Source organism: Xiphophorus couchianus, chromosome 20 (genome assembly GCF_001444195.1).
Source record: "Xiphophorus couchianus chromosome 20, X_couchianus-1.0, whole genome shotgun sequence".
NCBI lineage: Eukaryota > Metazoa > Chordata > Actinopteri > Cyprinodontiformes > Poeciliidae > Xiphophorus > Xiphophorus couchianus.
The window spans coordinates 11,501,289-11,517,165 of NC_040247.1; the positions used below are offsets into that span (position 1 = coordinate 11,501,289).

Genomic DNA, 15,877 nt, shown 5'->3' on the forward strand with positions numbered 1-15,877 from the left:
TTGTCTCATTTTACAGTTAAAAAATTCCCCTTTATAGGTTAATGAGCAAAGTAGCTGATGTATGGAGTCCTGGTTATAATAATCCATATTAGCAGCTGTTTGCAGGTAAATCAGGTAAATCCAGCACACCTTTAGATCAGATTTGAAAACTGTCCTACCAGCTGCATGAGACATTTTCTTGCACTCTTTGCATTTTTCACTCCAAAACCTTTTCAAGCCTCGTTTGCATCATTTGGAGGAGCAAATCTCCAACTCCCCAACCAAAAATGTGAGAAATCGTCCAAAAATAAGCCATATGTTTTTCATTATTGTCTTAACTTAACCAGAACACTTTTCTAACATAACAAACTTCTGAGGCCTGCTGAGTATAATTGCTTTCACAGTTCTTGTAAAGTGCATCAAGTTGTTCATAAACTCAACCACCACCAATGGGATTCAGATTCATTTCAGCTTTTTCCCTTTTTTATCACCTTTACAACCAGGGAAAAGCTTTGATACTTGAAATGAGCTTGATGAGAACTCCCATTCTACCTCCATTCTTTTTTTTAATTGTTTTGGCATTAGAGAACTTTAATAAATGTTAATCTGACAGAAAAGAGAAGTAAAATATGCATGAAGTGACTCCATATCAGGAATCATAAACAGAATCAGATTTAATCCCACCATCATTCAGGCCTCAGCACACAATCTAATTAGATTGTGGTATCTAATTAGATTGTGTGCTGTTTTGCATCAAAAGTCTATAATAAGTGTAAAATAATTCAGACCAGATATGACCCTCTGCTTATTATGCTCTTATATTGGTTAACTGAGGTAGGTCAGAGAAAGTGTTGAATTCACTTTTTTTGTGTGTTTTTGATTAATATTAATGAGGTATTGAGATCCTCTTCAAAATTAAATGTAAGAAAACAATCCATTAGAATGAATTAGAGGATACTGAGACAAAAAAAAACAATTCTGACAAATAGAAACTACTTAATAGGAAATCTTGGATGCTGAAAATTTTTGTGTAATTGTATTTTTGTGATTTAAAAGCTGAAAATGTTGGGAACCACTGGTCTAACCAGTGAAGATTTATATTTAAATGTGTGAAATTTTGAATTTAAGATAATTAACACATTTTATATCCCTAAATAATCACAGAAACATCCCTTTGATTAAAATGTGAGTGAGATTCTAATTTCAGTTTGAGCTTTCCCAGCCATCTGTTATCTTGTTTTGCTTACAGGCAAGAAAAATCATAAGATCCACCTAAAAAAAACCAAAAAAACACACTACAATATATAATGCAGATTCCCAGTGATCATCATTGCTGTCAGGAAGAGCAGAAGTGAGTGACTCCTATCTGCTTTTGCTGTCCTGCCTGTACTCACTGAGACAGAAAACATGTCAGAATGAGACCGACTGTTAAGAGGCTACCCACCAACACTGTGTGCAGAAACACCCGTAGCCCAGCTTCAGAGTGTGTGTTTCTGTGTGTAGGTGTGTTGTGGAAAAAAAAAACATGTGTGCAGAAAATGCAAGCGCAGCGTGTGAATAAAGACGAGTGTGGCGGTGATACCAGTGAGTCATCAGAATATGATCGGTATAGTTTGCTCGTCCCTCTTTTTATGTTGCATTATTTAAAGAAGGATCATCTAAACCTCATCTGTGTCATCTGTAATACGGAGGAATATACATTAAAAACTTTTTGTTCTTAGTTGAAAGAATTTTTTTTTTGTATCTACATTGAAAAACAATTGAAATGGCTTATTGTTGACAAACCTTCAACCTTAGTCCCCATTCAGTGGTATCAAGATGAAAAAATAGATGCCAAACTAAAAAACTAAGCTAATTAATCACCGTAAAATGAAAAGTTTTTCCAAACTAATAAGTATTATACAGTTTAACCACATTACAATATTAAATCGACACACCTGCTACTTGTAAGATAAGCACATTTAATTAAAAAGCATTTGAAGAACCCCACTGGACAAAAAGTTGTAGCTTAACATTCTTACCATCATATCCACTACAATATAAAACTTTATAAATTTGGGTATAATTGAAAAGTTAACATTAGTTTCACAAAAGATTAATTAAACACACACTAATGCACTTGCAGTGTTTTCCTTTAAAATTAATGATTGTCTTTTATAGGTGATGAAACCACAAAATTCATGTTTGTTAGATAAGCTTAATATTTCAGAAAAATAATAAAATTACAAATTGTTGACAGTCATCTAGCAGACAGTCATCTGCTCACTCCTCAAAGAGGACAAACTATAAAAAATTGTAGAGACATTATTTTTTTCACTGAATCTAGTTTGAGAGAAATGCTTTATCACTTTACAGCAAGGACTTTTGTTTTGATTCATCTCACTGTTTGGACACACAAAACTGTCCAAATTTATTTTAGTATGAAGAAAACAAGGATTTGACATCTGACATGTGTTGAAATGAATGTCACTAAGACATTTTCATTTACTTGTGTGCAAAATGTAATAAAACATCAATTTGTAATTATTTTTAAAGATATTTTTGGCACTATTGATCTATATTGACAGGAAATAGGCAGAGAGAGATGCAGCAAAGGTTACAGGGTCAGAAATTGAACTGGGTGTGACGAGAACTATATCCTCCTCATATGGGATTGATGCTAGAGCCATCAGTTTAATAAAAATGTATACATCTTTCATAAAGCAGAGCATTGCTTAGAAAAACTGAACAAAATTCTCCTTTCCAGATGAGTTTGAATCTTTTTCCCCTCCTGTGCACCTGGATGAAAGTGACAACAGAAGGAAAAAAGTGCTGATAGTGAGCAGAGAATCCTGATAAATCCAAAAATAAAAAGCTGTTGTAACCATTGAGTTTCCAATAATGACCCACTGTCTGTTTTTATTGTCAGAAAAATGCAGTTGGAGGAGACTCTCCTTTAAAAACAACGATGAACAGAAATCCCTGGAGCTTGCTGCTAGTGCCAGATTTGTGTGTCGTGATTCTTCGATTAGAGGCTCTGCATCTTAATCAATATGTGCATTTGAAACAAGCAAATCAAGTTGCAATGTTATTTTGCAAGTAAATGAGCACAGCCAGGATACCAAAACAAAGAAGAAAACATCCATTGTTGCTTAATGTTTGACCAAAACTGCATTTATTTTTGGATGTTATTGTCATTTTTCCCTGGTTACATCTTGTCTGCTGTAATACGGTTTCTCACGGTGCGTTGATATTATATGGAACATCTTCTGCTCTGACGGACAAACAAATCAGTATGATGTCGTGACTCACTGTTTACTGCACAGTGTTGATGTTTTTTATGTGAACCAGAAGTAAATGGCTGCACAAAGTCAAGTATGTTGGATCAAAGTCAGAGAACAGGACAGACGGACAGAAAGTGCTCCTGTTATTCAAATTCTGCTTCATGTTTTTATTAATATTCAAAGACATCTGTTTTTATTCCTGAAGCCACTACAGAGAGAGTTAAAAGACACACATACACAGAGATGGCTTTAAAGTAAATGCTCGGCATCGCTGCTAATTTGGGATAAACAAATTAGAATGACTAGTAAGAACAAAACTGGAATATTTCTCTGAAGCAAAACAGAAGTTTACTGCAAATATGCCAAAATGATGAAGCTCACTTTTCTTTTAAGCAGAGCGGAAGACCTGAGTCATATCTGTGGAGGGGGAACAATTACGCAAAACTGCATCACCTTTTATTGAGCAAGATGTCTTGAGTAATTAGAGAAAAAACACTACTGCTACTTTAAACAGATGTGCCATTTAAAAAAATACAATCTATTTCTTTCAAATCTAAAGTTAAATCCACATTTGACTGTTTTTTTTTTTTTTGTTTTTTACATATCAGAGTCATTCTGTTTTCAGGAGGGAATATAATTCATATGATTATGTCCTCATTTCTATTAATTCAGAAAATTTAGGTTAAAATATTGTGATTATTTTTAAAGATGTTTTTGGCATTATTGATCTTTATTGACAGGAAATAGGCAGAGAGAGATGCAGCAAAGGTCACGAGGTCAGAAATCGAACTGGCAACATCTCAGATGTTCTAGATGTATCTAGAACATCTGTTCTAGATACATCATGAAGACATTTATATAACCACACATATCAGAAAACAACTCACACATGCCTTAAGAATGAAAAGGTTCTGGATGAATGTTATAAGAGGATATCTTAATATCAGAACATAGATTGAAATAAAAGGAGAACTTTTTTTTCTGAAGGCACTAATGTTCTGACTTTTGAGAAAATACGCTATAGAGATTCCAACGTGGACTGCATAGTGGTGCAGTTGGTAGCACTGTTGCCTTGCAGTAGGAAGGTCTTGGGTTTGAATCCTGGCCTGAAGTTTAAATGCATCAAGTTTACATGTTTTCTCCATGAATGTGTGGATTCTCTCCGGGTACTCTGACCTCAATGGGTGTTAGGTTAATTTGAGCTGTATCTCTCTGTGTTGCAAACATCTAATTTATTACTCTAATATTTTCTGTCCCCTAATAGGATAAATACAATGCTGGGCAGGAAGCAACATTTCCTGCCCAACATTTGAAAAGGAAGAACTTTCTCTCTATTCTAACCATGTGACTGGATTTTCTGCAATATCAATTCAATTAACCAGCAGGAACTTTACTGATTGAGTTAATTGTAGACTGAGATGTTCTGGTGGCCCACTGAGCTCAAATCTATAACCTGCAGTCAGTGTCTCCATCTGGATTATGGTCCTTAGTAAAATATATTTATTTTAAAATTCATTCAGTTTCATATATATATATACTTTCTTCAAAAGTCAGACTGACTACTGACTAGTGTTCTTAGTGTAGCTTATTTTTAATCAAATAAAAATTAAATAAATAAATGTAGGTTGTCGGATTACTGTTCAGTAACTGTTCAGACACCAATGGTTCATGAGCCTGAAGATGATAAGATTAAGCAAAATCCTAAGGATGTTGAGTTTTTATTTTATGTTTTTATTTTTTTCTGGTTTAGTTTCCAGTACAAAAATCTTAATGCATATGAAATAAGAAAAATCTCATTTGTAAGTACCTGTTCAGCATGTTTTAAGTAAATAATTCCTCAATATTGAATTTAAAAATTATTAGTTCCACTGGGAGATTATTTCACTTAAAACAAGACATGTTTTCAATTTCATAAGTGAAATAATCTATCAATGGAACTAGCACTTTTTCATGAATATTAAGGAATTATTTACTTAAAATAAGCCCTTGTACCTTGCTGAAAAGCTACATGTAAGTTAGTTTTGTCTTATTTCAAGTACTAAGATATTTGTACTCAAAACTAGACAAATGGCCCCCATTTCTCCACCTCTTATTAGACTCTATGGAGGCAAGATGGGGCAATGGGGAAGCATTTCCACATCCAGATTAGCAGGGTGGGCTGCACAGTGAGATAGTTGTTAGCACTGTTGCCTTACAGCAAGAAGGTCAGAGATTTCTGAGTGCATGATCTTTGGGTTTTTGCAGGTTTTGGCTTTCATGATGAAGTTGCTTGAATTTGAATTGAAGCTGTACATGTGGTTTAAAGGCCAGCTGTAGCAACATTAATGGGTTTAGGTCCGAAAAGAAGAGAACTACAAACACCTTCCAAAGCAAAAGGAGAATTAAAGCAAAAGCTTACAGTAAGTGACCGTCTTTAACAGTTTTACTGTGTGATATTAAATGGCTGCAGCATTCAGGTATTTATGGAAAAGGTAAGAGATTAACTGCAGCTGAAGGCTGACGGCTCACAGTGGGTGAAGGTTTGTTAATCAAGAAGAGAGCTGGAAAAAGAGGGTAAAAGAAGTTGGAGAGAACAAGCATGACTGACTCTAATTGGCAGTACCAGCCAGGTTTAGACATAAAGTACTAACCTGTTCATAGCTGTGGACGACTGAGTTTAAACACATTACTTCAAGCTGAATAAGCCTTTTTTCTTTCCTTCAGATATGCTCCTAGAAGATCACTTCTAATCTAAACCAAAAATATTTATCACAGGTTGCTTATTTGCACATAACAATTCATCACACCTCTTCTGAGATCCAAACCATTCTGCCTTTGGTTCCTTCAGCTTCCAGAGACATTATGAGCCGGATCTTTCATGTACTGATGGGAAGTAACTCCCTGGGGGATTCACTTTGTGCAGCTCAAAGACGAGACTTCCTCTTGCAGATGAAAAGGAAATGAAAGTGGGTGTGAATCATTGCAAAAGGGAGACAGGAGGTCAGAGGTGAAACTGAGAAACAGAGACCGGAAGAGACAAAAATTAAAATCTACATTTTTTTTAAAGAAGCAATGGATGAAAAAAGAATGAACGAGAAGTACATAAAAGGATAAGGAGAGATTAGCTGGAACAATGAAAGTTTTTCCCTGACTGCTTAACAGAGAACTTCATCTTTCACAATTTACTCAGATTCCTAAAACTGAGCTCTATTTCCTCATTTTCTTTCTATCCATAACCACATATACTAAGACATTATTCACTATAAATAAAAACAGGATTTAATCTGACTATAAATTTGGATGACAAGAGAAGTGGAGCTGACTCTGTAATCTTACAGTTTTTTGTTGAGTAAATTAATTTATAAGTTATTTTATTTCTGTATTTTGTTTTTATGACAAAATGCAAATTTTAAATAAACAAAAACATGTCATTCAGATTTATGAAAAGTGATGTCACTGTTTTTCTGATGCTGATATTTTCTGCTGCTGAGATCCATTTAAATTCATTTTATTTCATGATTTTTTTTTACTTCATCTTCATCTTCAGATGAACATCTTCAGAACATCTTCATCAAACATCTTCAGAATATGATATCTATGAGATAAACACATTTGACTTACAATTATCTGTCATTTGATCAGAAAGCTGCAGAATAAATAGTTTGTTGGTATACAACTTCAGGCAGCAGCTCTTTACTCTGCGTAACACAAACTCAGATTACTATGTTTTGGAAAGCCCCAATAAACATTTCTTTATTTTACAAGGAGACGTGTTCTGTGAGATGAACGTGTTTTTGTGCAAACTGTGTGTATGAACTCCTACGCAAGAGTAAAAGATGTTAACTTCAGTAGAACGAGGTCTCTGTTAGTTGCCACTTAGTGAGGAATAAGCTGTTACCTCAACAAAATAAAGAATTAGCAAGATTTTGACTTCACTCAGGAACAAAACTTTAATTTTTGGAGACACGTCCAGAGTACATGTGGAGAAAAAAGAGGAAGGTTGTTAGTGAGAACATAAAGCTATAACCCTGAAGTCGGTCCTGATTAGGGGAAAATTTAGCATGAGCAAGTTCAAAGTTACCAACACACCAGATATATAAACGCCAGAAAATCTACAAAATATTGCTAACGATTTCAACATAACAGCAACTGCAAGTAACTTTTAAGTGATGCTCTCAAATAATTATGGAGAAGAAATAAAAGAACAGAATGACAAAGAGTCACAATAAAGATGAAATTGGATATTACAGAGATGAAACGAGTTCAGCAGCGGGGGAAGCTGCATGTGTTCAGTTTAAATGTCTCACAGGGAAGCAATTAAATACCACAGCTTATTGTTGGTGGGAATTAAAACCCCTCAGAAGATATTGTCTCTATACTATACATCTTCATGGTATAATTACTATAAGTAGGTCATGGTGAATGATATGCACTCTATTATTAGATATGCAAAGATGCATATGTTGAAGAATTGGAATATTTTTCATAATAAACTGATTTCTGAAGGAAAGATAATTAGTCCTTTTTATCCCTCTGGCACTAAAATCAGTAATTCATATTAAAAACAATCAATACTTTTAGACGTGCAAGTTTGGAGATTTTTTTCCTTCTCATCTAAAGATTCAGATGAGATTTAATATGTGATATAATTCCAGTCAACAGATGAGACTTTCACATCCTGTAATGTTTAGTGTTTTTTCTGTGTGTGTGTGCATGTGTGTGCATGTTGGGGTGCACTTGTACAAAACAGAAAAATGCACAGATATACATAGATTAATTTACACGTATGAGGAAGACAAGTACATATTAGGATCGTCAAATACAACAATTGTATCTCTTTTATGTGTTATTTTTTCCATAAAAATGTGTGTTGGAAGCACACATCTCACAGCTTCTTGGCTTGCTTTTCCAGTCTGCAATGGGAGTCCTTGGCCCGTGACAAGTCTCTTCAGTGAGAGGATGTTCCCCTTGGCTGTTCTATAAAAGCAGATGCACATGTACTTCCTTCCAGATGGTGGAAAGCCTGATTCAAAGGGCTAATACTGTGCAGGAAAGACTGCAAACTCAGCATTGTTGGCAACAGCTGTACACTGCAAAGCAATCCCAGGCAAAAAGCAGAAATGACAGTCATAAAATGTATTCAGATAAATATTTCTAGATTCTAAATATGTCAAATGAAGGTTGTGTAACTTTATCACCTGAACTTTTACATATTTTGTCATGCCGCAGTCAACTGCAGAGATTAACAGGTTATCTGGAATACATGTTAAAAAGGACAAATATTAGCGATGCATCCCATAAATCTGACCTGTCTGGATGAGTGGCAAGAAGAAAAACATTGTTTAAAGTCGCTGTTTGCTACAAACTTTGTAGCGGACTAAGCAAACATTTGGAAGACGAACCAAAATCATTCTTTCTGGCCTATATGCAAAGTACCGTGAGTGATGGAAAACTAGTCCTCCATATCTGGATATGACGGGGTGCTTTGTCTTGAGCATGAACAGGACAGTTGGTCGGGGATGATGCAGGGTAACCCTGGAAGACAATCTTTTCAAGCAAAAAACTATCAAGATAACTAAAGCGTACCGCCAGAACCACAAGTTCAAAGCATATTTGTGTGTTAAGATGGCCCAACCAAAAGTTTAGACTCAAATGTAATTGAGTGTTTGTGGTAAGACTTGATGTTCACAGAGGCTCTCAGTCCAGTATTACTCAGCTTGAGCTATTGTCCAAAAAAGAATAGCCAAAAGTTCCAGCATCAAGATGTGCAAAGCTTTGTAGAGACTTGGAAAAAAAAACTTGACTCTACAAAAGATAGACAAAGGTGAGCTGAATAAAAACACATTTTTAAAAAGTCATATAATTATTCACTATTTTGTGCCAGTCTATTGCTTAAAATTGCAATAAAACATGTTTTAACTTTCACAAAAATGTAAATACAGCTGCAAGGCACTGATTCACGACATTGATTTTATAAGAGGTTGTTCACCTTTTTCAGATCTGCTAATTGAAAATGACATGATTAGTATCACAGTTGGTGTATTTTGCTCCCAGATCTTTGCATAACTTTTTGAACCACAGCAGTTTTAAAACTCAGACCAGGATCTCTGCCAACATTGTAATGTCAGATATAATCAGATGGCATATCTTTTTTATGTTTCAAAAGATTGTCTTTATTTACTTTCTTTTCTGTTTTGAGGCAGTGGGTATGACTGTAAGCGGCACCTTGAATGATGTTGTGATTGGTCTGCTCGTTCAGATTTATTCTTACTTGGCTTTGCAGTGTGTTTCACTTTGCCTTACCATAGATATTCCTTATAAATTACTGACTCTTGTCTTGGCATCGTGGGGTTTGTTGTTTTATATTCAGTTTACTTCCCAGCAAGCAAAAAGTAACTTGTTTTCATTTCTTAATTGTGTATTTTGCTTCATTTTTACCTGACATTGTGTGAATGACTAATGTGTAGCTCAACATACTGAACGGGCAAAGACCTGCAGACTCAGACAAAAAATGTTACTACTATAAATCTTTTTAAAGGAGCACAATGAAAACTAGCCAAACTCTATTCCAAGCAATGTGGTTGGAAGTATTTTTAAAGTATTGTACTGTTATGCTTTGAGGTTTGATAATTTAGAGTTTCAGCGATGCAGCTGAAACCATCTCGGCCAATGATTGCAGGACGATCAGATATAAACTAGTGAAGGAAAAAAAAAAAAGCTCACTCGAGCATGTTCATCTTGTTGTTCAAAACTCACCACAAAACCAAAATCACCATGTGTGAAAGATATCAGAGAAAGTGGAAGCCAGCACGCTCTCCGCCGCTGTCAGATGAGGGAGAAAACAAGAAACAACACATGTATCCAAATCTGTAATTGACTGAGCAGAGCTGAGAGCTGCAGAGTGGAGCAGAGAGACTCTTCTGATCAAACCAGGGGCTAAATATAGGATCCTGCGGCACGATTTCTTCTGCTTGAGCAGGGATTCACCCAGTCTGGGAAAGAAAAGGAGAGGAAAGGAAAGAAAAGAAAAGAAGAGAAGAGAAAAGAAAAGGAAAGGAAAGAAAAAGTGAGTATAGAACAGTCCCTTGGTGGATCCTTGGTGTGTGTGTGTTTGTAAGGGAGAACAAGATGTAAGCTCATTCACATGGCTCTGCATCCATTCACACCCTTCATCACACAGAGGAGGAACAACAGCACAGCAGTCTCTGTGGATCTGTCAGGCTGCTTTCTAATCTGTCCATCATCTCACCTCGCTGTGTGCCGTCGCTAAAGATATTCTCAGCAGATCTGTGAAATCAAAGTCCCACAGAATCTCAACCTTGTTTCATTCAAGCTTCTGTCAAAAACAATGCCTTCAAGTCATTATCTATAAGCTCCCAGTGAAGAGTTGTTATACACTGAGTGGCTCGGCGGTAAAATATAGTTAAAGCCTTAAAGTTGTGAAACAACTGCTGGAGATAGGAGAATAAATCAGCATTCAAGGGAGTAAAACATATCTTTTTAATCTGTTATAAATAGGCAAACACAATCTGTGTCCCCAGAAAAATATTTTTTTATTATTATTATTATTATTATTTCTCTCTTTCTGTTCTCTATTGTGTTTTACATGTTTAACAAAAGTCAGAGAAGTTATGTAAGTTATGCAAAATGCATATAATATGAACAACTTTGTATAATCTCTTGATAACCAAATAAAGGTGAAAGCCCATGTGTGTAACCATTTCTAGCTGACTGTGTGTTTCAGCTTGTCATCCTGTGAGTCATGTTTTTTGTTTCAAGTTTTCCCTCTATCCGTCTTCCAACTCAGGTCAGCTTCCACATCTCTACTCAGGAAAGCATCACCACAGTCTGATGCTGCCACCAGAATACATTAACATAGGAATGAATGGGATGTTCAGAGAGATGCATACTTATTTTTTTCCACTTACAAGCATTTTGTTTGTAGCCCACAAAGTTCCAATTTGATCTCATCTTATCAGAACACTAGTGATGCACAGACAACTGTCAGATCCTTAAAGAGAACAAAGAGAGAAAAACACCAATGTTTAGAAACAATGACCAGACACGCCCTTCTCAGCATCAGCAACAGTGCGGTTGATGGAGTGGTTAGCTTTATGTTCCCCTGTGCAGATCGCTGATTACCTCACATGAATCAGAAACAAGAAAGAGAGTGTGAAATGGGCCCCGCAGAGACCGCGCTTTCTGAGGAAGTGAAATAAACATCACTCCCTACCAGTATCCTCAGAACATGGGAGAGCTTTCGTTAGGAGGGTGTCGGCTTTCTGCATCTCAGTGCCATCAGTTAACTGCAGCAGGGCAGAGGATGTTGAAGGAAGCTGGAAGAAAAGGGTCGCTGAAGTGTCTCTACAATTTACTGAATCTCCATCACAGTTCTTGCAGGAGCAGGCTCTGAAACATAAGCAGATTCCTCACATTCTCTCCATAAACTTTTGAACTGCTTCCATTATGCAAATGACATCACAACATCAAAAGCAGAACCAGCTACACACCTTTCTGCCTCAAGATATTAAATGTTGAACTACTGCGAAGATTGTGCACTCTCTATGATTGCAATTATATTCTGGGTTTTTTTTAATTTTATTTGTCTATCCAGCCATTGATTGTCCATACCTGCTTATCTTCACTGGTGTCTGTCTCCAGCAGTCATTGGATGAGAGGCTGGTTTATAACAGGGCAACACAGAGACACACAGAACAAACAGCTACACATGGACAATTTGGAAACTCATTAAGCCAATATGTAGTCATGTTAGCTTCACAGCATGCTTAGGGAGAACATGCAGAAAGACCTCAGGCCAGGATTCAAACACAATAGCTCTTTACTACAAGGCAACAGTGCTAACTATCGCTCTACTGTACATGTCTAGTTCATATTTGGTAAATTAAATATAATTATTTACATCAAAATGAGTTCTCTGTTTGCTTGTGGCTAAACAGTTAAATTACAATAAATATATTTGGTCTGAAGGCCAACATCTCATCTCTAAGTAAATTAAAGTGCACAAGCACAATCTGCTAATAATATTGAATAATTATCTTTATTTTTAATTAAAAATGCGGATGTGATCTGAAAGAAATGGTTAAAAACAATGACTATGTTGATCAGTGGACCAACGCTAATGTCAAATACTGTAATTTAAAGCAATTGAATTTTTTAGTTATTATTCTAATTATGAAACGAAAGGGGTATGTAGAGAAATAGCTTAGTCAGATTTTACTCACGAATCGCACATTAATTACATCTAAGTAACAAATAAAGAGGAAAAGAACATTGTGATCTTTCAGGCAAACGGAGCCACGCTTTACTTAACATGTGGCTCTATTTTTTAATTGTGGTTTGGAGCGACACCAGGCGGTCCTGTGTGAGCTCTTTGTTATATTTCAACCCACCAACAGGTGGCAGTGTGCAAAAACATGCCGCTCTTTCCCACACACCTCCGCTCTTGAATCAAGGCTTCTTCTCTTTGCCGCAGCGAACTTTCTTTCTCTTCCGGTTGTCGTCTGTTAGTGTGGCAGGTATTTATTTATCCCGGTCCTTTGAGCTTATTATAATCTTCATCCATCTGCTTTTGTTTTATATCCTGTTGACCAAACATCCGCGGACATTGATAAAGCTTCTAGTTAACAATGTAGCCTTCATAGTATGGATAGGATTCGACCCTTAAAAAGAGACAAATAAAACATCTGAATAGTGCTAACTTCTGTGTAGCTATTCTCGACAGCTACCTACATAATAAATAGTTCGTGATTTAGTTGACTATATTTTCCTCCTTCGTTCAGTCTGTTTATGCAGTTTTTTTGTTTAGAATAAAATAATTTTATGGGTGGCTAACAAGCTAAATGAAAGTTTAATAGCAACAGACGCTAGCATCGCTTTTCGTGGCTAATGATGCGCTGGTTCTGTTTTTCTCTTGTCCGTTCTACAGATTTACCAGCGTTGAAATGGCAAAGTCTAAGAACCACACAACTCACAACCAGTGTAAGTGATTGCATCTGAATTTACTCGTGTATATTTAACTAGCTGTATGCAAAGAGCGGCGTTAAAACGAATGACTTTCTTATTTCAACAGCTCGCAAATGGCACAGAAATGGCATCAAGAAGCCCAGATCTAATCGCTACGAGTCCTTGAAGGGGGTATGTATGTTCACTAGCTCTGCTCTGTGTTACAGTGGTGCTTTGAGAAATGCAGTGTTCTTACACAAACCTTAAATAGCTAAATAATTGTACCGTCAGTCTTTGTGCATTATCCCTTTGGTTTGGAAGTTGCTTCCACATATCCAAGACCTCAGATTTGTCTCTGTGTCATCTCTGTCCAATTATATGTTTTGTTAAAAATGTAAAACTTGTTCCAAGTTTCACCTGGAAGAAACGTAACAGATAAACTCTGAGCTGGTTTAAACGGCTACAGGATGAAAAAGTTGCAGCGAAAATCTCAGCCAACAGCTTTATCCAGGACACAGAGAGAGACATGGTCAAGTGAAGTGCATTGTCTAGAAGGAGAAATGGTTCAAATTGGTTCCAATTTTATAAGTAAACCCACCATATTGCACTGATGCAGCATTCCCTCTTGAACAAGCATGTTGTGATAATAGACTGTCTCTTTCATTTAAAATCTTTAAAATGTTGAAAGATTAAAGAATGCTGTTTACAGGATTGTTTTTGTTGAGTTTATTACTATTTCATCTGATGCCTACAACTATTCAAATTTTTTTAACCGAGAACCTCTAAATGATAAAGTTGACTTCTTGTTTATGACATTGCTTACTTTGTAAGAAATAAAAATAAATATCGCAATACATTTTCTAGTATCATGCTGGTCCAAATGCTTTTAACTAGATATTTGTACAAATGTTGGATAAAAATGTTTTCTCATTTGGTTGACATTAAAATGGATTACTTGCAGCTGCCAGTGGAGCTTTGAAAAACTGTACTTTATTAAAATGAGTTTCAAAAACTTACAGCTCTGTTTTCAAAGGTGTAAGGATGTTAAAACGCAAAAGATCTTTTTAGATTAATAAACTTTTTGTATTGCATGTTTGTTTTGTGCATGTCTGGTGAAGCTGGCGTAGTATTCTGTACTTGTGCTCAGAGCTTTTGCACCATATTTTTACTTTCATCTAAACTGCTTTACAGGATTTACTTTGATGAGCAAAATGTGTTTGGATGTTTTAATGGTTTATGCTAGACTGTTTAGTGCAACAGCTCACTCATTCTGCTAACCTTCCTGTTTGCAGGTGGATCCCAAATTCCTGAGGAATATGCGCTTTGCCAAGAAGCATAACAAGAAGGGCTTGAAGGCGGCACGGAAAGCAGTAGCTCAGAAATAAGCTGTTTGCCTAACTTCCATGTCTGTCATTGTTCCACATACACCAACATAATAAAGTAATGCTTTATTAACAAAACAGTTTTGTTTTATACTTTGTATGTGTTGATTGTCCAGAAAAGGATTTATTTTAAACCAGCATTGTGGCTTTTTGCTTCCACACAAAATTTTGAAAAAGTTTGGAAGTTAGAATAAATCAAAATGATCTTTCTGTTCTGGAAGTGTTCATACATGGGTAATTTTTTTGTCCACTGCACTGTTTTCTTTGAACCAGTTAGTAAATAATGGTTATGAGCTGCAACAGAAAAGGAGACTGAGACTGACTGAAACACCTCTTTGCACCCTGTAGCATTCTTCATGGAAAAGGCTTCCTACTGGGATTACATTAAAAAAACACCATCTGTTAAATTGCATTGTTCCTCAGTGACCTAAAAACGCACATCTCAGCTGAATTGTTCTAAATGTACATATAAGATTTTTTGGGTTTTTTTATGAAAACTTAAATGTGTCCTGATTTAATTTATTGAAGGTTTGACAAAAAGCTGTTTGAATTGGAAACCTCTATACTAAATTCATGATGGTCGCAGCTATTTTCACTTAATGAAAGGCAAGTCAGAATTGAGGATCTTGTGAAAAAAGTTGCTTAAATTATGTAAATGAACCTGTAAATTTCTCAGTTCACTTCTCAGATAAATTTATTAAAAAGTATAAAGACATCATGGCATTTATCCAATAATGTAGCCGTAATGGAATATGTTGTACAACCTGGAGATGCCCAAATAAACATTGAAAGCAGTTGAAATATGGTAGCTTTTAATATAAAGAGGATAAATCTTTAATGGTAAAAGTTAGACTTATACCTAAGAAGACATTACTTTCTGTATCATGTTCTGCAATACTGGTTTTAAGCAGATTGCAACAGTAAATATAAATAAAAGCTCAATTCTTGCAGAATGATCTTTAGGTTGAACTCGGTACATTTAATGCAGGTTCTTGTTATGCTATAGTCTTTCTATCCATCCATCCATTTTCTGTTCTCCCTTTGTCCCTAATGGGGTCGGGAGGGTTGCTGGTGCCCATCTCCAGCTACGTTGCAGGCGAGAGGCGGGGTACACCCTGGACAGGTCGCCAGTCTGTCGCAGATAGTCTTTCTAGTCAAGATTATATAATAAAATTGACTTAAATTCTCTTGTACTAAAAAAAATCTACATTCAGTGAATTCAGCAATGATTTTTTGACACTTACCATTTTACCTTTAGAATACCTATTATTTCTCCTGCTTAAATATTGGTTCAAGGACGCAAATGATTCA

At 35.9% G+C, this 15,877-nt stretch overlaps 1 protein-coding gene and 1 long non-coding RNA gene across 2 annotated transcripts; one reads left to right on the plus strand and one right to left on the minus strand.

The window, feature by feature from the left end:
* Positions 1-347: 347 nt before the first annotated feature.
* LOC114136238 (uncharacterized) lies at positions 348-14,470 on the minus strand. Its single transcript, XR_003593763.1, has 3 exons — positions 13,602-14,470; positions 6,752-6,756; positions 348-358 (listed from the first exon to the last, which is right to left on the minus strand). It is a non-coding gene; the product is annotated as an uncharacterized LOC114136238 (long non-coding RNA).
* rpl29 (ribosomal protein L29) lies at positions 12,646-14,646 on the plus strand. Its single transcript, XM_028004102.1, has 4 exons — positions 12,646-12,757; positions 13,168-13,220; positions 13,312-13,376; positions 14,477-14,646. The coding sequence occupies exons 2-4, from the start codon at positions 13,184-13,186 to the stop codon at positions 14,567-14,569; spliced, it is 195 nt and encodes a 64-aa protein (XP_027859903.1). The 5' UTR covers positions 12,646-12,757; positions 13,168-13,183; the 3' UTR covers positions 14,570-14,646.
* The last annotated feature ends 1,231 nt before the right edge of the window (positions 14,647-15,877 follow it).